Genomic DNA, 22,608 nt, shown 5'->3' with positions numbered 1-22,608 from the left:
CGCGTGTACTCTAGCGCCACATAGTGGACACAGGAAGTAGTGAAAGATTTGCAATCGGTCACTCAATCCACGCAGGAAATAACGTCTAACTTGTGTGTGCGGTGTCCAATGGTTACAGAAATGTAAGTCTGCGTTGACCGGCGTCCGGCAAGTAGCCCCGACGTGCGAGGGCCCGATCATCACTGCTTGCAGCTTTCATTTTCAATTGAATTTGGGTTTCGAAATGTTGGTTGGACAAAACAAGGAGATATCACGTAAGGCTTTGGGAGTGGACATCACATAAGCCTGTATATATAATTGTTGAAATGTTGATATACTCTCTGCTCTCCAGTTACTGTTATTTAGTTCTCCATGGGCTTCATATTTTGGTGCAGTATCCTCCATGGTGGGTCGAAATATTCATTCCAACATTTTCTTTAGTTTGCTCTGATCTAAAAACATTTACTCTGCCGTTTGATAACATTTACATTGCAAACTGAGTACGGAAGCATTGTATTCACTACTCGTTCTCTCTTTTCCTCGGTTAGCTGCTCTCTCACGTACAAATACAACTCACAGCTCAGCTGCCTGGCTGCCAGCGCTGACACGTTGATCAGTCTGCATCTGCCAAACGGTGCGTTGCATGGAAGTGTCTGACATTCAGTAGCAACAATCCCAACAACACTAATCAAACAGCAGATACAAGGCTTACACACACACACACACATACATACAACAGAGCTTCGCTTATCAGCAGCCGGCAGCACAGGTCTGTACTCTCTCTGTGTTAAGTTCATTTCAATAGATGGCAAATTCAATGGCACTTCAGTTCACTCCAGTCCAAGTAAGTTCAGCTTTATTCCATTCGACTCAGTTCACTTCAGCTCAATGTAATTTAATGCATTCAATGCAATTCACAACTCATAAGTAATGAGTCGCTAAATGTATGTATGTGATTGTGGCCAGCGCAGCAGTCTGTGTTCGATAAAAAGCAATCTGATCTCAGATCTCCTCTCAGAGGAGGAGGTGTTTAATCTGCGCTGTAGTCCCTTTAAATTATATCTGGACACAAAGCTGATATGAAATGCATGTTAATGATGTGTAAAAGAGGTCTGACATGTAAAGGAACTAATCCTCGAAAAAACGTCCACATTTGCATATAAATGAATGTCATTTTGTCACTTTGTGTAGATAAAAACACTAAAGTGATTCAGACCAACAGCACTTAATAAAAAGCTTTAAATCATTTATGTTCATTTTGCATTTAGTTACTGGTGGTGCTAGACAGGAGAGATAACGACCCTTCTTGAAGTCCAGTATTCTTAGGAATTACGCCCCAATTGGACGATTCCACGCCATACTATTTGCATCCAATGTCAAACATTAGGTACTGTAAAGGAAGCAGTGTGCCCTTTATGTGGCGAGGTAGAAAGTGGGTGGTGAATGGACGTGTAGCACATCTGACTTTCTGGATTTTGCGTCACATCACAGAGCTGCAATTGAAGATAAACTTTATTGATCCTTTTCCTGAGAAATTAAAACATTTACCTTTTTATTAACCAAAACCACGACTCTTCCCTAACCTTAACCCAGGATTGTAACTAGAGGTCAACCGATGACGTGAAAAGATATTAACACTGTCGGAAATGAGCAATCCTTGACTTTATCACAAACTATATAACTAACTAATATCTAAGTAAGGGATAAGGTACAGCTAGCAGTTCATTGTTGTGAAATAAACCAACGCAGGGGTCTTGCATTGCCCTGAGGGGTTGTATTTCACAACAATGACCTGCTATCTGTACATTATCCCACTTATTACACAGCTAAGATATCAATAATTTGACACAAAAATGGTGCGCCACAGTCCGAGATCAGAACTATGTCCATAGAAATGGTCTTTTATCCATAGCAACGGTCTGCTAAGAAATAACAGACCGTAGAATGCCGTGATTGACATCCAAGTTTTAGCCCATTTTCCAAAATTATCTCCAGAATATTGCGTTGAAGCGTTGAAAATTGCTTTCTGAAAAATCTCAAAGTATCTCAAACTGTTTAAATAAATATTTAAAACCTACTTTAAAGTCTTTCGTGCATATGACCGGGGCCCCTTTCCCAGTATCGAAGTACGAGTGACATTTTACTTTAACAGTTGTTACCTCCGCCAAAGCCAAAGGCCTGGGAAGGAGGTTATGTTTTCACCAGCGTTGGTTTGTTTGTTGGTTTGTCCGTTTGGACGATAACTCTGAAAGTCTGCGATGGATTTGAATGCCATTTTTTGGAGGGATGGGATGTGGCAATCCATTAGATTTTGGTGGCGATCCTGATCATGATCCGGCTTCGGGAATTTGTTTTAATAACTCCGCTCAGCCTGTGCATTAACACCACAGGGGGGCAGCGACGTACATGAAACCCGCCTTGGCGGAGGTCTGCGCTCTCCGAGTGCACTTCTAGTTTAGATTATGATCAGAAGTTAATCACATGCACACACATATTTTTCAACAAAATTTGCCATCATTATGTTATGTAGCCTCCGTGCAAACCTGATGTACGTCCCCTTGTGATAGATGCCGCCTTTTCAGCCATTGACCATCAAACCGATTAATTGGTCGACCTCTAATTGTAACAGTTGCCTCAACCATTCAACGATCAGGATGCCCCTATGAGATTAAATTAGCTGTATCTTAAACTGAGCCATTAAATATGTGGTCAAACTTTGTTAAAAGTAACTCTTTTGGACCCAAAACCTTGAACTGACTGTATCGCCTTTAGTCTCAACTAGTAGGGGGAGGATACTCATCGTGACTGTGGCAGATGAGATGTGGTGTAGCTTTAAACTCCTTCGCTTGATGATTCTTCTCTGTGCATCAGAATCTGTAGAGGTGAGAAATTAGAGCATCGCAGGATGGTCGATTGGGGCTTCTGCAAAACATGAACTTCTCGTTTAGCTCCCTTTCTGCAGGAAGCCGATGAGAAGCCTCCCTCTCTGAGCCGTTCGATAAGCCGTTTGTAGAACAAGGATTTCCATTTGCATTTGGAAGCAAAAAAAAGAGAAGATCCTGAGATTGTGGATTACTCCCCTGGCTTTGCTTTTGAAGGGAAGAATTAAGAAGAGAAGTTTTGGGAGCTTTACGGGGCAATTCAAAGTATTGTGTGTGTGTGTGTGTGTGAGCAGGCTTGCAGGCATTGTGTGTCTATTTGTCCCACTCTATGAGTCTTAATATGCCTTGTGATTGTGTGTTTCAAGTCTTTCAGCCTCTAATTGAGTTTGGAACGTGAAAACTGTATATGAAATATAAAAGTAAAAGATTAGAAGCTTTCAGAAATACAATTATATTTACATCAAGTTTGTTTTAATTATATTTTCCAACCTGCACAGAAGCTGTATGTGAAGTTTGAAGGTCGCTCTGTCGATGGATTTGACTCTATCGTAACACATCCTTAATGTTTTTATATTTGAAGTATTTCAGTGAACCTCTTTATAACAAGGGAGCTGCAGCAGGTGATTTTTTTTTTTGAGTGTGGGAGATGGAAAACACGGTTCATTCAGGTCCTCGTCTGGATTATAAAGTTCAGCAGACGCAGTGCAGAGTTTAACATCTAATGAATACGATGGTATCCTGCGTCTCCACAGTGCAAACACGATCAATAAGTCAGTGGAAGTAATTTCCTGTAGAGCTGAGAGAAAACAATCATTTGGATGTGTTGACACCTTCTTTCCTTGTCAACTGAGAGGGTTATGAATCATCACTTGTCACTAGCCAATTCGGCACGTTCCGTGTTGTCACTGTGAACACCAACTGGGACGGTGCAGTGGTGCAGTGGTTAGCATTGTCGCCTCACATTTAGCTGCATAGTAAACAAGGAGTGATTTTGGACACAGCCAATAACCATCTATCTTGTATATGGCTCACAGTAAATAGCAGCATTAAATGGCTATTATGGTTACAAAGGCAGCTTTGGTGCCGTTACCAGACCGGCGACAGAATCAGTCTGGTTTATGTCCCAGCACAGTTAGACAGAGATGAGTCAACATTTTTTTATGGATATTGTTGGGCTCCTGCAGATTTGCACAATTTAACAACATCTGATATTTAGAAAAAGTGAAAAAGATGTGTGTTTCTGCTCCACTTTCATGCATATAGAGTAGGGATGGTATCGGTACTTGATACCTTTTTAAGGTATCGACTGAAATAACCAAGTAATATAGAAATTTCTCCAGTAAAATGATACCTGTATTTGATCCTTTTTGCACTCAGATCTACTATTTGTATGGTTATGCTCGCAGCCAATCACCGCAAGCACTATTTGATTTAATATGACTTGTGATTGTATGGGTTGTAGCTGTTGCGGTAATGGGCCAGTCTGTAAAGTGTGAAGTCGAGCAGGGTGGCAGTTGAGCTTGGCAAGATGTAGGGATGCACCGATACCGATACCAGTATCGGGTCCGATACCACCACCAATACCAATAAAGGTATCAATTTACGTACACTGTATTGGCATCGGTATCATTGTAAGGGTACTAGTATTGGTACTGATATCGTAATATTTTAAACGATACCAAGCCCTATTATAGAGACTCTTAAACTTATAGAGTTTTGTGCACCTGTCAGCAAAGTTTGCTAAACATTTACATCATCCATTTCCCTTTAAAACTACATCTTTGACCTTCACTTTACAGGATCGATAGACAACATCCCAGCCCCGCTTTTAACACTCGTTGTTTAACTGTAACACCTCCGGTTCAATCCCAGCTCGTTAAACACATGTCAGTCCTCATCTCCCTCTGAACCTTTCCATTACCCCCACCTGCACTGTGCGCTGTGGCAGAGAATAAATGTAGCTCAGAGAAATTAGAACAATAACCGTTCCCCGTGCTGTTTAACAGCCGTTTACTGTTGGCACTATCCCGGCCCTGTACACGGCTGTGTTGTGGAACAGTGTGTTTTTGTAACGGGGAAAGAGGTGGAAAATCTAGCCGAGGGCAAAATCGCTTAGAAAGAGAGGCTACGCATTCAAGGAAGCTAACGGCAGATTTTTAATGCTTCTCTTTGTGTGTCCTTGTCCTTGTTGTGCAGCATTCAGTGTCTAATTTAGTGTCTGTTTGCTCCACCAAAACACTGAAACGTTACTTCCAGAGCTTTTCTTCTGCAGCCTCCCATAAATTCTCTGAGTTGTGTCTAGACAGGAGGTAGATTTCTTTGACTAAGCTATGAATTGAAGGCGGGAGTTGATAAGGAAGTACAAAAGTTTGCTTTATGCTTTTTCGTAATCTTTTTATTCTCCGTCCTTCTATCCGTCCTTTAATGACTTAGACAAACTGTGACAATTGTCGGCGCTACTTTGCTCCATGTGAAGGTTCTTCAAAGTCACGGTAACATTCAAAGCGAGTCCTTGTGATATTGTGGTTGATGCAGACGACTGTTTGTTTAGTCTGACAGGAGCTTTTAGATTGAGAAGTTCCTCCATTCTCTTTGTAAGTGCTCTCATTCTCGGTTGCCCTTGGCGGAACGCACTTGATATGCGATGCGCTGCTGATCCATAAAAGCTACCTCGTCTGCTTTCGCTCCCGAGATAAGCTTTTCTAAAGGATTGCAACCCTTATATACCCAGTCGAGATGAGTGAGAAAGGCATAGGAAGGGGTTTATCACACTCACATGCTTACGGATCCCTGTGTAAAAGTTAATATTTGCAGTTAGCATGCTAATGCACGTAATTGCTTTTTGTATGACATTGCCAAGAGTATAGCCTCAATCTCGAGAGTTTGATAGACGTATATTAAGCAGCGATTGGCTCGGAGCTGCTGTGCATTTTCATGTGATGCTACGCTGATCATGCGAGCTGGGAGGGAAGTTCTGATAGTGAGGAGATTAATCACTTCACCAGCTTGTTTCACTGCAGGACAAACTCAACATGTTTTACTGTACAAAATACAGCCGGTCTTACTGCATACTGATTAATTACTTTGCCTTTAGCCTAAAGAAGAATTATTCAGAAAAAAATATAATGTATTCTCTTTTTAAAGCTCCATTAATCAATAGTTTATAACAGGGGTCAGCAACCTTTACTATCAAAAAAGCCATTTTAGGCAAAAAACATCCGTCTGGAGCTGCAAAACATTTTATCATTGTGATGAAGGTAACACAGTTTATAGTCTAAGTATATAGTGTATAAGTCTAATGCAGTGAGGGCCAAAGAGACAATGTACTACGGAGTATTAGGGCCACATTGAGGGAAAAAACATCTGAGATTTACACAATAAAGTCATAACTTAAAGAAAAAAAGTTGTAATATTACGAGAATAAAGTCATAACTTTACAAGAATAAAAGTCGTAATATTACGGGAATAAAGTCATAACTTAAAGAAAAAAAAAGTTAATATTACGAGAATAAAGTTATAACTTAACGAGAAAAAAAGACGTAATATTACGAGAATAAAGTCATAACTTTACGGAAAAAAGAAAATAACACGTAATACTTTAATTGTAATTACTACTTTATAATATTATGACTTTATTCTCATAATACCACGACTTTTTCTCGTAAACTTATGACTTTATTCTCGTAATATTTTGACTTTTTTCTCAAAATCTCAGATTTATTTTTTTTCCTCAATGTGGCCCTAATACTCCGTCGTACCGTCGTACCATAGACCTACAACAATGATAAATGAAAATGAAAATGTAAACAAATAAAACAGTTATTCATTTCCATTTTTATAAATCCACAGGGAGCCACTGGAGAGGAGCTGAGGAGACGCATGTGGCTCCGGAGCTGCAGGTTGCAGAACACTGGGTTTATAATAACAATGGGTCATATGAATACTTGTAGGATGAAGGTGGTTTCTCACAATGAGGATCATTATCACAAACTCCACAGCTCTTACTGCTTTATAGCCTCTTCTAACTCGAGATTTTGGTTATATTTTAATCAACTTCCTGCTTCCTGTTCCTATCATTTACACAAGGAATCAGTGCACAACTACTGCAGAACAGATTTAGGTATATTTTGAGCTCTTCTACAATCGCTGCCTCTGTGACTCACAAGATTCAATTGCGTTGATTTGAAAGTACCGTTCAGCTCGACTGACAAATCCCCTCTGATGACCAGACAATGGGATGAGGGAATTAACAACAATCAACGTAATGTCCCAGTCTGAGGGAGTGAGCGCTGTTTGGCCCCTTGTGGAAACTCGTCTATTGACTTCTTAGGGCCAGGTTGTCAGCTCGTTCCCCGAAGTGACAAGCAGCGATGTTTCATGCCAAAAATGCCATTTGCTTACAGATCAATACGGCTTTTCTAACACAATATGTGCAGTGATGTGAGGGTGGAATTGTGCGAATGCACTGCTTAGAAATCAAATTTTTTTGCTAGCAGTTTTTGTCTTGCGGCTGAATATTTCACCTTAAACTGGCAGTTTATGTCGCCCTGTTTTGTCTGTTTTCACAGTTTTGGGGGACTTTTATTTCATAACCATTATCTCATCCTCTTTGCTCCTCTCAGAGGACCCAGAATGCAATCTGTCATCCGGCAGTGACAGTCACACCCCACAAAGACGGCCTCTTCGTTTCTGACTCAATGAACCCACGGCAGCGGTGCCAAGCGACGCTAAACGCTGCACCATTTTTCATGCCTTTTCCCCATCCCATTCTCCTCCAGCGGAGTGTTCGCTCATCAGAGCGGGCCTGTCTGCCGCCTGCCAAAGCCATCATCTACATCACCGCGCTCCAATGGAAACACAATCGCTGCTTTCTGTGGAAAAACCAAACGCCAGGGTATAATAGGAGCAATATGTTTCTCTTCTGTCTCTGTTCAAAACAATGCAGCCAGAGAAGGCTGGTGAGGGAGGGAGAGAACATTAGTGTATGAAACAGATCAAGATCGACTGATGGTGGAAATGACACGGCTGGAAATTAAACAGATGCTCCTCCTTCATAGAGATGAATGTTCATTTAAAATTTTAAATAATTAGTTTGATGAATTTCCCAGCAACTCGCGGGAAGATACCAAAAAAGTGTAATAGTGTTATCCTTTAGTGCTGGAAAATAACTTATAACGTAACGTTTTTTGGTGCAAAAAGTCTGACCTGAAGAGAAAACAAAGAAGTTTGACAAGATAACCTAATCTCAAGGTCAAAGCAGCTTTTTGCAGAGCTTTCAATCACATCTTACAGTCCTCTTCAGATGTACGGACAAAGCTATGAAAGAGACTTTGACTTTACTTAAAGCAGCATTAATTGATTTATTTGGCCACTTGGGGGCAACAAACACGCTATGCACACAACACTGACATAATAATGCTGAATAAGACATTTTCAGGCGACCAAATGTTACAGTTAACTGTCATGAACTGACTGTGAAAGGGTTAAACACTACAACTCCCAGACCGGACAACGCCGTGGTAGCGACCTGTCAATCACAAGGTAGCCCCGCCCTAAAGCATCCCCTGCTTTATGGTCTATTTGACTCTAAATGGGACCATAATTTACTAAATGAACATCATGCTGTATTGAAGAAGACTTGAAACTAGTGATTGAGACCATAAACTCATGTTTACAATGTTTACTGAGGTAATAAATCAAATGAGAAGTAGGCTAATTTTCTCAGACTTCTATACAATCAGACTTCTTTTTGCAACCAGAGGAGTCGCCCCCTGTTCTTTTATACATTGTGACAGAGGATTTATGGACAACAGGAGGTGAGCATGCAGTTACATAATGTCTGAATCCATGTACTTAAAGCAAATTGAGGTCACACATTTACAGAAAAATGACTGCGTGAGTCACACCTTCTGTCTTAGAATCAGTTCTTGTTATCTTCTTTTGTGGCATCTCAAAGCTGAACTTTGTGTCTCAGACTCTGTAATTCTGTCACATTTAATGGAGTCCCGGTAACCATAAGGACATCCTGTGAAGACTTGCTGTCTGTCACGCTGGCAGGCTCTGCTCACTAAGAGGCAAAGATGCCGCCGTGCTTGTTAGCATCACTGTCACCTGTAGCTCATATCTTAATTATCTGGAAACACGCGCTGTACTGTACCATCGCACCCGCTCTCACATTTAATCAGCATTCTCTACCAGATTCCTACTACCCTGCAACCAAATTACCTCCTACCTCCTCTGCAGCTTCATTTGTGTTGAGCAGCAACAGCTTCTATTACAAGCTAACCAGATGGCTGGAGCCTGGCGGTGGCACAGCGATCATTAACCTGCTGGGCTCGTCTCTATGTGTGCACCTTGTCTCTTTTAATTTGACTCTCCCCCTCTTGACTCCCAAATGTCAAAACTTCCCCAGACTCTCAAACTTTGAGGCCGTAGAGTCCAGGAGAGCCGAGAGCTGTCTTTACAGGTTAGTCAGTTCAGGAGGCCTGTCTGGTCCAACTCCATTAGGGGAACTTTTATATGGACTGTACACTTTTTACCTCTACTAAATAATGGGGCTCAAATCTGACATCACCAGTGATAGAACTGTTCCAAAGGCTGCTTTCAGACCGGCTTTAGACGTGCGTGAAAAAACAGTCTTACATCTGACTCCAGACAATGTAGCCATGCACACTTTACCTTGCATGGAAGCTGGATCCTCACGATGTCTCAAGATCACACAAAAATCCGTCTTGTCAGGCTTCAAGTAATGCGTTTGTGTCCGACAAGCCAGAGCACGGACCAATCAGCGTCCTGTGAGGAGCAACTGGCAGCTACAGGCGGAGTTTAGATGTGCGAGACAACACGGAGAGGTGACTGTTCGTTCAAAACAACAGTGGTGGCCTAAAGAGGTTGGCATAGATGCTCCAATAGCATCAGATATGTCAGGACTGGAGAGTATTTCTTCATTGAAAGAAGAACACCGAAGGCTTTTCTCGATAGAAAAGATGTTTCCGCTCTTCTCCTGACTGGCTTCGGCAAGAGTTTGATTGACAGATGGTTCATCCAATCACCTGCCAAGTATCTTTTGAAAGTTCCTGCAGTTTCCAATGACAGCATCTCAGATGGTTCTGTGTAACAAACCATCTGGCGGGTCAGCGTAATGAGGACTTCCCCCTCAGTCCATCTAGGGATGCACCGATACCAGTATCATGTACTCGTACTCGCAAAACGGCTCCGATACAACGGCATCGATACCACTTTACGGCAGCGGTACGTTATCCTCTCATCACCATATTTCGGGTACTGTCGCACGCGCTCACGCTCCACCTCCCCGATGGTGCGGGCGAGACGGGCCGGTGGTGCGCCTGCACATGGAAAAGATGTATCCGCTCTTCTCCCGACTGGCTTCGGCAAGTGTTTGATTGACAGGTGGTTCATCCAATCACCTGCCAAGTATTTTGTGAAAGTGACTGCCCTTTTCTAAACAGTTTCCAATCACGGCATCTCAGATGGTTTTGTGTAACAAACCATCTGGCGGGTCAGCGTAATGAGGACTTCCCACTCAGTCCAAGCTTTTAGAAATGGTCACATGGATGGTTGCTCTCTTTCTCTATCATAAAGCTCAAAGATATCACTTCTACAGCTCTGATTCTGCATTATTGAATTGCCTCTGTGCTCACTGTAGCTTTACTGCTTACGACAATTCAATGGGAAACAGTCCCATATTTAAGTTAAATGCACATTTGGTGCAGCTGAGTGTAGCTCAAGCTCTGCTTTTAAAATTGCTCCCAATCTTACTGTATGTTTACAAATTCCCCAACTACACATGCCATTGTCGTATATTTTAATGATAAAGTTGACTCCATCCCGGCTTGACCTATTAAAAGGCCCCGTTGACTTCTTGTCAGCGTGGTTTAGTATGGGTACGACTGCTCCCTGGGACGTTTCGTGGCATCGACCTTATTATGATTACTTACTGAGCATTTCTGCTTAAATTGCACATCCAGCAAAAAGGCCATTGTTTCTTATTAAAAATGCATGTGGAGAAACTTTACTGATGCAATCCTGTAAAATGCAACACAGTGTGGGCGGTTTGTTGCACACAGCAGCGTTTTGCGAGAACGGATAAGACTGGTTTCTGTCGAGCTGTGACACAGCAAAAAAATCCCCTCTAAGCCATATAAATGACTGCAACTTTTATAGGAAAAAAATGACAGTGTTGGTGAAAACTGAAGGCGAATCACATGATAGGAATACAAGTAGAGTATACGTGCTTTGCATCTGGCTGGTGGTGACTGACGGTTCCATTGATTGTTAGTGAATTCAGATCGCTCTCAGTGATTTCAGCGAGTTCACTTCCTCTGATGGAAAAAGACGTGCCTCCTGGCAAAGAGGAAGGCAATAAAGAAAGGGAAATGGAGAACAGAGCACACCGCCATGAAAACTGAGAAGAAGGAAAATACATGTGTCTACTGTTAATAATACAGTAACATTAATAAATTAATAGATATTGAGAATATAAAAGTATAATCAAACAACTACGGGCCTCATGCGGCCTCTGTTTCCTGTAGCTAGTGCATGTAACAGCCACGCAAAGGGATCAGTACCGGAGTATTAAGTAAGGAAACTTTATAGAGATTGCATTGAGATAGAGAGAAGATATAATATGATAAAAAAAAATAACATTATCTTCACTTTCCACTGCCCACACCTCCAGGTGAGCTACGGCCACATTTTTGCCAATCAAGACAATTGTTTTCTGGCGAGGTGACTTTCAAAATGACTCATTAACATGGAAATGGATTTGAGGTGCTGAGAAGAAAACGAAAATAGCTGAATTGACCAGCTCCTTTGAGTGCTGAAGTTTTAGAGCTGTGTCAGCAGCACTGAGGAAGTTGGGGAAAGAAAGAAGTGTTCATTGACAGAAAAGGTGAGAGCCCACATTGATACCTTAACTCAGCATCCGTCCTTCATTAGTCAATGTCATATAGTAGGACATGATAGTGTTGTGTATGGTGAAATGTATAGTTAAAAACACATAATGGCAGCTGGTTGGATTGAACCTCATTAGGTTTGCCAGTTAAGGACAGAAGTTTAGGAAAATGTCTAAAACTGCCTTAACATGATGAAGACATTTGCTCTTCATTCAGAGGCAGCAGGTAAAATAGGTCACAAAAAAGAGCGCAAGCAACACCATTCACTGTTTCTAGGCAACAAGAACAACAGTTGCAGCTGTTCTCACTGGATGCGCTTTGAAAGGTCAGCGGCAACCAAGGTCAAAGTTGAAATCATTTGAACTTTGAACACAGTGCTCGATGGCGATTTGGAGCGGTGCGCCATGCCAAAGGTAGCGCTCCCGCCTAGTCGCTTGCCATAAGAAAAAACAGGGTTCCCGCGGGGTCTTAAAAAGTCTTTAAAAGGTCTTAAATACAATTTTGGCAGGTCTTAAAAATTCATTAACGTTACTTTCATTTAAAAAAATAAATGCATTATCTTGTTTGCTTGGAGAGTGCAGGGTTTTTTCCAGCATAGAGAATAACGAGGTGGTCCGTCAAATTTCGCCACGCCTCAAACGTTCAACAAAACTCTGACGGATGTCTTCATGGAAAACACTATTTTCTAATATGCATCGCAATTGATGGATTTCTGTCATTTGTAGCTGCAATTGCGGCAATACGCCGATGTGTTGGCGCTGTATCATAACTAGCACAGTGAACCAGGAAACAGCGCTTCCAAAACTACCAAAGAAGAAGAAACGAGCCGTCTATTTTGGTTTTCGGCTGGACCGCTGCAAAGCTGGAGCAACAGTGTTTCCGCTGGTAACGTCTTCACCACCACAGCAAAAAATTTGCAAGTAATTCCGGTGGTTCCAATTTTCTTTCATATCCTTAGTACTTTCTTGCCAGTATAGACATGAAGTATGTCTTAAATTGCATTCATAGTTGTCTTAAAAAGGTCTTAAAAAGTCTTAAATTTGACTTGTTGAAACCTGCAGATACCCTGATCATGTGTCGGCGGCTTAAGAGTTGCAGAAACTCTCTGGACTTGGGTAGGAAAGAAATATCAATCAGCCAGCCCTGTGGGATGAGTTGCAAAATCCTGTTCTATACTTATACTGTACATACTTATATACGTATATTTTCAACATACAACGGTTCGTATGATATCTTACAAAAAGTTATTCCTCATTTTTCGTGCATCCACACATTACATGCATGCAGTCTTTTCAAAATAAACCTCCGTCTTCACAGGAAACAACTTAGTTAAGTTTAGGTTAATTAGGAAAAGATTGTGGTTTGGGTTAAAATAACTGAGGAAGTGGCAATACGTAAGTACGGACATGACAAAGACATCAACATTGACTTCTGATTTCACACGGGTCAATGACACCGGTCTCCTGAGCAAAAATCTGGTATTTTTTCACCCACCCACCCATCCACCCAAACCTCCTCTTTCTATACTTCCTAGTTCATGAGTATGTGGGATTACAGTGCATTACTTTTCGTAGGTACAGTATATAGCTATACATACTGTATATAAATATCAGGATGTTCTCACACAACATTCGTAGCTGAATGTTGTGTGAGAACATCCTGATATTGTCGGTGTCTGATGAGCCCATACAACCACTACATTTATTTTAAGATAGTGTCGCTTCATGTCAAAAAACACTGTTACCACCGCTGCTGCTGCTGTGCATATAGCCCCACCTCCACCCAGCATCCACCTGTAGGCTATGAGTCTTGTATTCCTCTGGGGGGGAAGTTATTAGTGTGTCTCCTCATCCTCTGCTGTGCTGAGTTTGGTGTATTCTTGTGCAGAGTGACAATGCAACTCTGCATTCACAAAATATTGAAACGAATGATTCACTAAAAATCTGTTTATTGTCATGGATGGAGTGTTTTATTGCAGGCCTTGTTTCCTCCTTTATTTATAAAAGATCATTTGTTCAGAATCATGAAATATACGGAGCGAGGGATATGAGGTAATGATTTTCATCCCAAATGGAAACATGGATTTACTTTTGGAATAAACAACCTCTTTGGCATCGTGCTCAAATAAGATTGAACAATAAAAACTAAAGGCCCCACAAGAGATGTTCAGGGTGTTTAGTCAATTTCCACATAACATTCGCATCTGATTATGATAATCACCTCCTCCTCCTCCTCAGCCTCGCTTGTTTTGTTGCTGTGTGTTGCCTTGTGATCTGGCAACATCTAATGCTTTTGGTATCGCAGTGAGGAGTTGAGAAGAAAATGAGGCCCCTTTTTGATGAACTTGAGTTCATTGTTTTCTCACAACAGATGTCTGAACTGCGTAGACTTTATTTCAAGCAGAATAGAAGAATCAGACTCGCACCTGGAGGAGGAAGACAGAAAGAGTAAACAAGAGAGAGTGCACTGTGTTGGAGTTGGAAATAAATAGCCATATTTATTCATGATGACATCTGTGACACAATCCATATTCAACCAGAGTTGCCTGCACTTGGACTGGCTCTGAAACCCAGTGGCCGGGCCAGTCTGGGCCCGTAATTGGCTATTTTCATACACATAGTGAAGCAGGCTGGGAATCCTCCAGACACTCGGGCTGAGAGAAGCAGGTTGGGGACTTTTCTGCCTTGGGTATGAGTCACACAAGAACACAATAATACCATCAGCATTCATTATGTATCACGATACGGGAATGACGTACAGAGCCATACCTGGAGGGAGGACACGCTGACAGATGGAAGAGCTAAAGCTGAAAGACGTATAAATCATGGGCAAACACGATAGATTGGCGAGTAATGTCCTCTGTATGTTCTCTCATCCATACAGACGGACATGAATTTACAGACGGATTGGTTTATTTGTCAGTGAAAACATTTCTCAGAGGCAGAATTGGTCTAATTGGATGAATTAAACATCAGAAAGGAAGCACAGGGCTTCTGGCTAAATGACCTCAGATTGAACTACACTGAAAGACGCCGGGGTTGGGAGGAAACTGTAGCTGTCAATCTGACTTCATGGATACAGGCAAAGGCTTCTTGGCAAAGATACGTCGGTAAAAGAGAGGCACTTTTCTGGTTAAATAAGGAAGGAGCACTGTGTAAATGAGCTGGAATTAAAACACACTTTTGTTGTTTTCTTTGATAGCTTATAGTGTAAATCAGATTTCTCGTCTTTAGTCAGAGGATCATCGAAGCTCTCAAAGATCATGAATGTCTTCACCAAATTGCATAGTAATCCATCCAACAGTTGTTGAGACGTTTCACTTTGAACCACAAATGTCAGCCTGCTGTTGGTGATAGAAGAAAACTCAGGGGATCACCAACTAAACTAAACTATGCCTACTAAAAGTAATGCACTGTAATTCATATATAACCCACATGAGCTCGGATGTCCAGGGCTATACCTCTAAGGAAGTCAGGGGACGTAGTAAATAAAAATAAAGAGCGACCAAGTACACGTAGGGAGGAGTTCAGGGTGGACGGTTGGGTCAAACAAACACAGGACTTTTACTTAGGACACCGCTGTTTATGTCCCGTGTGAAACCAGAAGTCAATGTTGACCTATTACCTCCGCCAAGGCCAAAGGCCTAGGAAGGATGTTATGTTTTCAATGCCGTTGGTTTGTTGGTTTGTCCGTTAGCAGGATTACTCCAAAAGTCAGCGATGGATTTGAATGAAATGTTTTGGAGGGGTGGGGTGTGGCACAATGAATTAGCATTAACACCACAGGCTTTAAGACATGCGCAGTGTGACTGATGACGCGTTCATGACGCATCACCCTGCCTCTTTCCTTCTGCCTGCAGAGAGAGGGACAGAGAGAGAGCAGGGGGGTGGAGGGAGCGGGGGACACCTATAGATTCGGCGTTTTTTCACATTAAACTCTGTGAAATTACAGTTGAGTTGGACCAAAGCACACTTGGTGATTGTTGGAAAGACTAACAACGACTGTTTAGGTGAGTTTTACTTTGTTTCTGTCCAGTTTGAATGAAGGTGTTTTACGATGCTCCGCAACTACAGCTGATCTCAACATCAACAAAAGTACACGTGGATGATGGCGCAAGCTGAACGGAGCAATCGTACTCGGGCAGCTTGGCGGAGGTCCATTCTAGTTTACCCTTAGTTTTGTAACATCACATGCGTTCTTAACTTACGTAACAAACATACTTACTTACTATAACCAAGTAGCTTTGTTGCCTAAACAGGTTCTGCACTGCGGGGGCTTGCACAGGTGCACTGATCATTTGTGTTGCCGGACGTTCGAATGAGAACGCACAGAGATATTATACAACCCGTTGTATGAGGATGCATTGTTTACACAGTACTTCCTAATAAAATATGACACAGTTATCAAGGTTAGCCAGTTACCTTACCCTCAGCATGCCGCTAAGCTAATCCACTGAATTTCCACCATCAAAAAAGCCATGTTCCTGAACAAATTAAAAATATTTCGATTTGAGTTTTATAGAAAAAAACACTGTGGCAGTTGGCTAGCTTGTGCTGATTGAAAAAAAAAGAGTCGGATGAGTTACTGTTGCATAAAGATACAGACAGATTATGACACCCAGTACACAGTACACAGTAAATATGAGCTACTCGTAGTAGAATAAGTCTAGAGTTCAGCCTTTATCTGATTTAACTTGTTCACGAAGCCCAGTGCTTCTCTCCATGTAGATCCATCTTTGAGTAGGTGATGTGTTTACTAGTTTTGGAGAGCTCAAAATAAAGTTCTGCTTAATAACTTATAGTTTTGAAAAAAGTACAAAATCACAGTGGTATCTTTTTAAAAGTAGGGAGCTGGATTCAATGTGTTGCACTTAGACCAGCTTTTTTTTGTTTTTTTCTGATGGCATTGAGCATGTAAACAGAACACAACACCAATTGGACTAATTACTTGTAAAAAGAACATTGTGCAGCCACTGTGAGGCTGGTAATGAGAAAGGAAACACGTTTTACAGGCTGCAGTGAGCCAGTGGAAAAATACATTAAAGGGGTGTATATGTTAAAATCTTTACAGAAGTTACACATTTTCTCTTAGAGGGTCTGATTGTCTTAACATGACTGCATGTCAGTCATATTTTTAGTTTGATTTTATTTTACTTCAAAGATAGTCAAGAATTGCACATCTTTGTGAAAGTGAAGGAAAAAATGCCAGTCTACCTGATACATACTTTTGAGACGATTAATACTCCGCCCACTGACATTTAACTCAAACAATGAGTCCTTAGAGAGTCTGTTTTCTCTGCCTCCACATCAGCTCTGCTCAGCTGCCGTCTTCTCTCTCCTTGTTATCGCCTTCTTCTCAACTCTTGTTTAAATATCCGTCTGCGTATGGGATCTTCTGCTTCGCCTCCCCTCCCGCCGTATCTGCCTACTCTACGTCTTCATTATTAGACGGAGCCTCGCTGTGTTCCTCCTCTCTTAACCAGAGGTCTATTAGGGGATTTCCCCTTTTATTTATTGATTAATACATCATCAAGCGGAGCTCCAGCCGCAGCCCAGGGTACAACAGAGAGTTTCCCCTGATGTCTGCAGCCTTCGTCCCGGCTGCCCACTTAAGATTCAGACCTCGCCTCGCCTGTTAAGACAATGATTGCTATTATTCTTTTTTTTCTTTTTTTTTTTTAGCCGCCACTGCTAGTGAGAGAGTGGCAGCATTTTCATCGTGGGAGTAAAAGTGAAAAACTCACAATTGTTGAAATTACCAGGCGTCAAACATGTTGGTGAATTTTGGGGGTGCGGACATATCTGCAGCTTAACCTGTTTTACGGGCACATAAAAGGATTTTTAACCTCTTTTAGTAATAAAGCACCTTGCTTTTTCTTATCAAAGGCGCAGCGCTGTGAAACGGCTGGATGTAACATCAAAGCATGAAGTATTCCCCTAACCTACAAAATCAGTCTCACCACAAACAAGCAGGCAGAGAGAATGGGATCAGTGTGGCTGCGAGGAGAGGGAGGAAGAGAGGAGGCAAGAGGGGAGAGAGGAGAGAAAAGAAAGTGGAGCTTTGTAGGAGAAGCTTTGTGAGACTTTTTTCCTCCCTCGCTGTCAGGCCACAGAACATTAAAGTGGAGGAGAGGAATTTGCATTCTCTAAATCGCTTCTTTCTCTCTTTCTCCCGCAGCTCACATGCTGACTGTCATGCACGTGCTCTCACACATGCATGCTCTTATATAGCTCATGAAGTTTTCCATCCAAAACATGTCGCTAAAGCTATCGTAAAGGGTAACTACAGACCATAAAGTTGAATGAACAGCTCTCTAAAGGACACACACACACACACACACACACACACATGTCAGATACAAACAAGGTTCTCAAAATGTCAAACATGATTGCAAAACGATGAAACAGATCTGAGCCATTTCCTGAACTAATTATGCACAAAGTCGTCAATATTTATGAATTAGATTTTTTTTGATAAAATATCTAAAAATATAAATAAAAATGTAGTTAGAATAAATAATCAGAATCAGAAATACTTTATTGATAATTGGGGCATTGCAGTTGCTCTTATATAAACATAAAGACATGTAAGAAAATAGAAATAAAGTAGTATGTAACATGTAAATTATGCACACAATGAACCCATATATAACACAGTATACAGTATGTAGAGATAAATAAGTAAATATAAGTAAATAATAAAAATAGGAAATGAGAATATAAGAAATATGTACAAATATTTTTATTGAGACATACAATATATAACCACAGAAAATAAAAACATAACAAAAAAAAGTTAATTAATTTTGTTTGGAAGCAAGTCAATAAACAAAACGAAAAAAAATACGAACACTAAAAACAAAAAGTCAAAAATACTGCGTAAACACCTAAACCTCCCCATATATATCCACCCTCCCAGCTGTGGGAGATAAAAGAAAAAGTATAAGATGAAATATAATTAAAATATATATAGATGGACTTTAATCCGTCATTTACTTTGATTTTCAAATATTTAAAGGTCCCATATTGTAAAAAGTGACATTTTCATGGCTTTTATTTTATTAAGCAGGTTCAAGTTCTATATAAATACTGTGAAAGTATTGAAATGCTTAATCCACAGAGAAAAACACACAGCCCGTATTCAGAAACTGAGCTTTCGAAACAAACCGTCAGGATTTCTGTCCATTTGTGATGTCACAAATATACAATGTTTAGACCATTTCAACGTTTTTTTAAACGTAAACATTTTAAATGTGTCCCGGTTTTATTCCTGTTGTCAGTGTATGTGAATGACATCAGCTGACAGGAAATAAACAGTAAGCTGTTGCCTAGCAACGCAATTCTGTCGCAATTCCATTGAAAAGTACTAAAACGGAGCGTTTCAGACAGAGGGTAAATACAGGTATATTCAAGCAGACAGTATGAGGAAAATAAAGGATTTTTTAAACATTAAAGTATGTAAACATGTTCTAGTAGAAACCCAAAATACAAACCTGAGGAAACGTGGTTATTGAACAAGTCGTTGCCATTATTCCATCCAGCCATGGTACACAGTTATTGTCCAACTAAACTCGCTGTATGACTCTGTGTGATATATTATACTGTTCTTCACACAATACACACATGGGGGAAAAAAGCATCCAAACACACCCCATATACTTTCTCATAAAACAAGCAAGGCTGCTGGAGAAGGAGGGGTCGTCATGACAACACAACACTCTGAGGCAAGTCCCGCCTCTTTAAAACTTCAAACCCAGAAGCCCACATGTGTCTCTGGTCCTAAATCTGGCAGGAAGGCGGGGCTGTAAAACAGAGGGCTGGAGCAACAGCAAAAAAAAAACAGGAGAGGGAGAAAAAAGAGGGAGACAGCCGGGTCACAGGAGTCCACCACGCGTCCAGGAAACAGCTCACAGCTCAGGGACACGGCCAAAAGAGGCGGGGAGCAGTTTGTTATTGGAAAAGCTGACAAGAGAGGGAGGCTTACGGGGAGGGGAGAGAAAGACAGAGGTGGCTGCCTGACTTTGACTTTGGTCAGTGAAGGCCTCATGCAGCTTTTTAGCAGCAACTCAATCCCATTTTTATCTGCCTGACACACCAGAGCAGAGCTCACCGGGAAACCAGAACTGAGGAAAAGAAGGGGAAGTAAAGAAAGGAATAAAGAGTGAACAGGAAGGAAAAAGAGAGGAAAGAAATCATGGTAAGTTTGGTTTCACTGCCTTGTTTGGGCTGCTCATTAAGTGTGTCTGTGGTGGGCGGGGCGTTGGGCGGAGCTTCGAGTGCTGCTACTTTATTCCTTTAAAGAGTCGACCAAATTAAAGCCGTGGTTCCTCATTGAGTTTGCAGTTTGCTTCTTTTCTCTTTGGCAGAATTTTTTTTTAAGTTGTTTCTTCCCACTTTGCGCTCACCAGCCCGAGAAAAAGAAAAAACATTATAACCACTTTACAAATGCAGAATCCCCCCGAGACTGGAGCAGTTAAATTAATTTATTTGTTGTGAACCGAGAAGTTTGGGAAGAAATGAAGCTCAGGAGCTTTCTTTTCTTTTTTCGTTCAGAAAATGAAATAGCAAGAAAAGTGATTTCCAAGGCTGCTCGCTCTAAATCTCCCCCCTCCACCCGTTTCTACAATCTCTGTGTATAGAGAGAGAGAGAGAGGGAGGAGAAGGGGTGGGTGGGCTGACCGCCCAACTTCCCCATATCAGTCCCGGCAACACATTTGGTTTCAATTACTTTGTTCCTCTGGGGAACAAGCTGCTATAAATAAGTAACAAGGAGCCGAGTGTGGACAGACTGCTGCCTACTGCCGGCCGGGGTTCGACTGGAGAGGAGGAGGGGACGCATGCCTCAGCACTGCTCTTGGTGGGAGGGGTGACTGGCTGGGTCAGTTGTGGTGGACGGGTGTGTGTGTTGGTCTCAGTGGGGAACATTCATTCTTGTTTTTAAATCTATTTGGACAAATGCAAGTAATGTCTCACGTCTGTTTGAGCTTGTCTCAAGTCTACGATGCCTGAATTTTAGCACAAGAGGTTTGGCTAAATCAAATCATCAATCAGGAACTATCTGATAATATAATCTCATCTGAAAAATAAGTAAACTTTACTGGACATTTGATGAGTTTTTGATCGTTAGTTACAGACACATTTCAGTCAATATTGAGGTTTTGACAACCAGCCCTAGTCTTGAGCAAAGCATCAACTCCTTGCAAGTCCAAGTTAATATTTGTAAGGAAGTTGCTTTAATGTCTGAATGATGATGAAAGTAACTCTGCACTTTCTTTTCAAAGTTGATAGTGTTTGTTTCAGTGCAAATCATCAATCAACACCCAAGTCTCAAGTCCTAATTTACGTGATTTACCTCAGAGTCCGAGTCCCAAGTCTCGGGTATATAGCTGGTTAAATGTTTGATCTGAATTGCGATCAGTCAAAGTGATCAATATTTTGAGAATCAAACACTTTACAGTATCTCTTGTAGGTTTGAAAAGTGGCTTTAAACTTTATTTTTGCATCGTCACAGAGAACCGTGGCTGTGGTCAGCTTGGATTCACTTGGACTTTAGGGCTTCATACGCTGCCTCCGTCTCATTCAACATGCAAAACCTCCCGAGGTAATTTGTGTCACCACGTTTTGGTTTGTGCAGTTAAGAACTCTCTAATAGCTTAAACTAACGTGATCTAGAGTTCAATTACTTTTTATATAATTGCACTGGTGAGAACTTGTTTACATCCAGACAGAAAGCCAATGAATGGTGCCGTTTCCAGAAGACTTTTCAAACTCAAAAATTGCTGCCTCGGGTTGTGCGAAGGTCTCATTATCCCAATATATTTTGGACGAGATTTACTGCAGACCTTCCGTGAGCGTGACGAGACAGAAGTCTGGCTACGCTTGATTACACTTATTGAGCTGCAAAAGATTATAGTATCTCAATAAGCAAGCTCAATAAACAGCCCCTTTTTGATATTCACGGACATGAACGTTACAAATCAGAACTTCATGAGCACTGTTCAGACTGATGTGGGCATTTCTGGAACCATTGGATGGTAAAAATGGTTAAAACATTGGAGCTCACATAGGCTCAAAGCAATGACTACTGCACTGGTTCCCAACCTAGGAGTAGGGATACCCAAAGTGGTCGCTAGAGCTGTCAAAACTGGCCGCAATCAACGCAGCACAGCACGCCGTTTTGAGCTGTACTTTTGTTGGACGCCCTGTTTTCTATTTATTCCTCTCACTCGCTTTGAAAGCGCTGCAATGGACAAGGAACGGCTGATTCATGAAGTCGAAATGAAGAGTTACCTCTATGATACGTCCTCAATTCATTACAGTACAAGTATACCACTCCCCCATGTTTTAAGTGGTTTACATCTCCAGATCTGGAGCGCACAGTTGATAGGTACGTGGTTTGTTTACATGACGTAATGTAACGCTTGCTGTTAGGATACGGCGTCACTCTCTCTGCAGCCGGGTTCTCTGCCATCATTACGCTTGTTGTTGAATTATTCCTCGTTCAGCTTGACCCAACGCTACATTTCATTTCCAATTAATAGAAGTGAGGTTGTGTGACTCCCGTCATGCGGTGCATTCAGTGCGCACGAGGCATACAGCCACGGTAGTTCCTTTCTTAATCGAATAGAAATTTAATTTTGCAATTTGAATATATAATCAAATTTTGGTTAGGAAAGAAGAAGGAGAAGAAACATTTGCCAGAAAGTCAAACAAGTTTTTGCTTCCCTTTCATTAGTTGGACAGGAAGAGATGAAGGGAATTAACAGCAACTACTGAGTCTTACCGACAGCCAGCAGCCGCTTTGTGTCTCTGCACTTGTTTCTACATTGATTC

At 41.4% G+C, this 22,608-nt stretch overlaps 1 protein-coding gene across 8 annotated transcripts in view; it reads left to right on the top strand.

Moving 5' to 3' along the window:
* The window catches only part of sgcd (sarcoglycan, delta (dystrophin-associated glycoprotein)), a 618,307-nt gene that overhangs the window by 147,064 nt on the left and 448,635 nt on the right, over nt 1–22,608 (top strand). The window contains exon 1 of one of the 8 annotated variants that reach the window (XM_074611823.1): nt 19,552–19,972. The exons of 6 other annotated variants lie outside the window; for them this stretch is intronic. In XM_074611823.1, the coding sequence (XP_074467924.1) occupies nt 19,970–19,972 (3 nt within the window). In that variant the 5' untranslated portion in view covers nt 19,552–19,969. Of the gene's footprint in view, nt 1–19,551; nt 19,973–22,608 lie in introns of those variants that run through there. One more of the 8 variants, XR_012590425.1, reaches the window with a different exon arrangement.

This window comes from Sebastes fasciatus, chromosome 16 (assembly GCF_043250625.1).
Source record: "Sebastes fasciatus isolate fSebFas1 chromosome 16, fSebFas1.pri, whole genome shotgun sequence".
NCBI lineage: Eukaryota > Metazoa > Chordata > Actinopteri > Perciformes > Sebastidae > Sebastes > Sebastes fasciatus.
The sequence above is the reverse complement of the archived record's forward strand: the minus strand, read 5'-3'. Positions and strand labels throughout refer to the sequence as shown.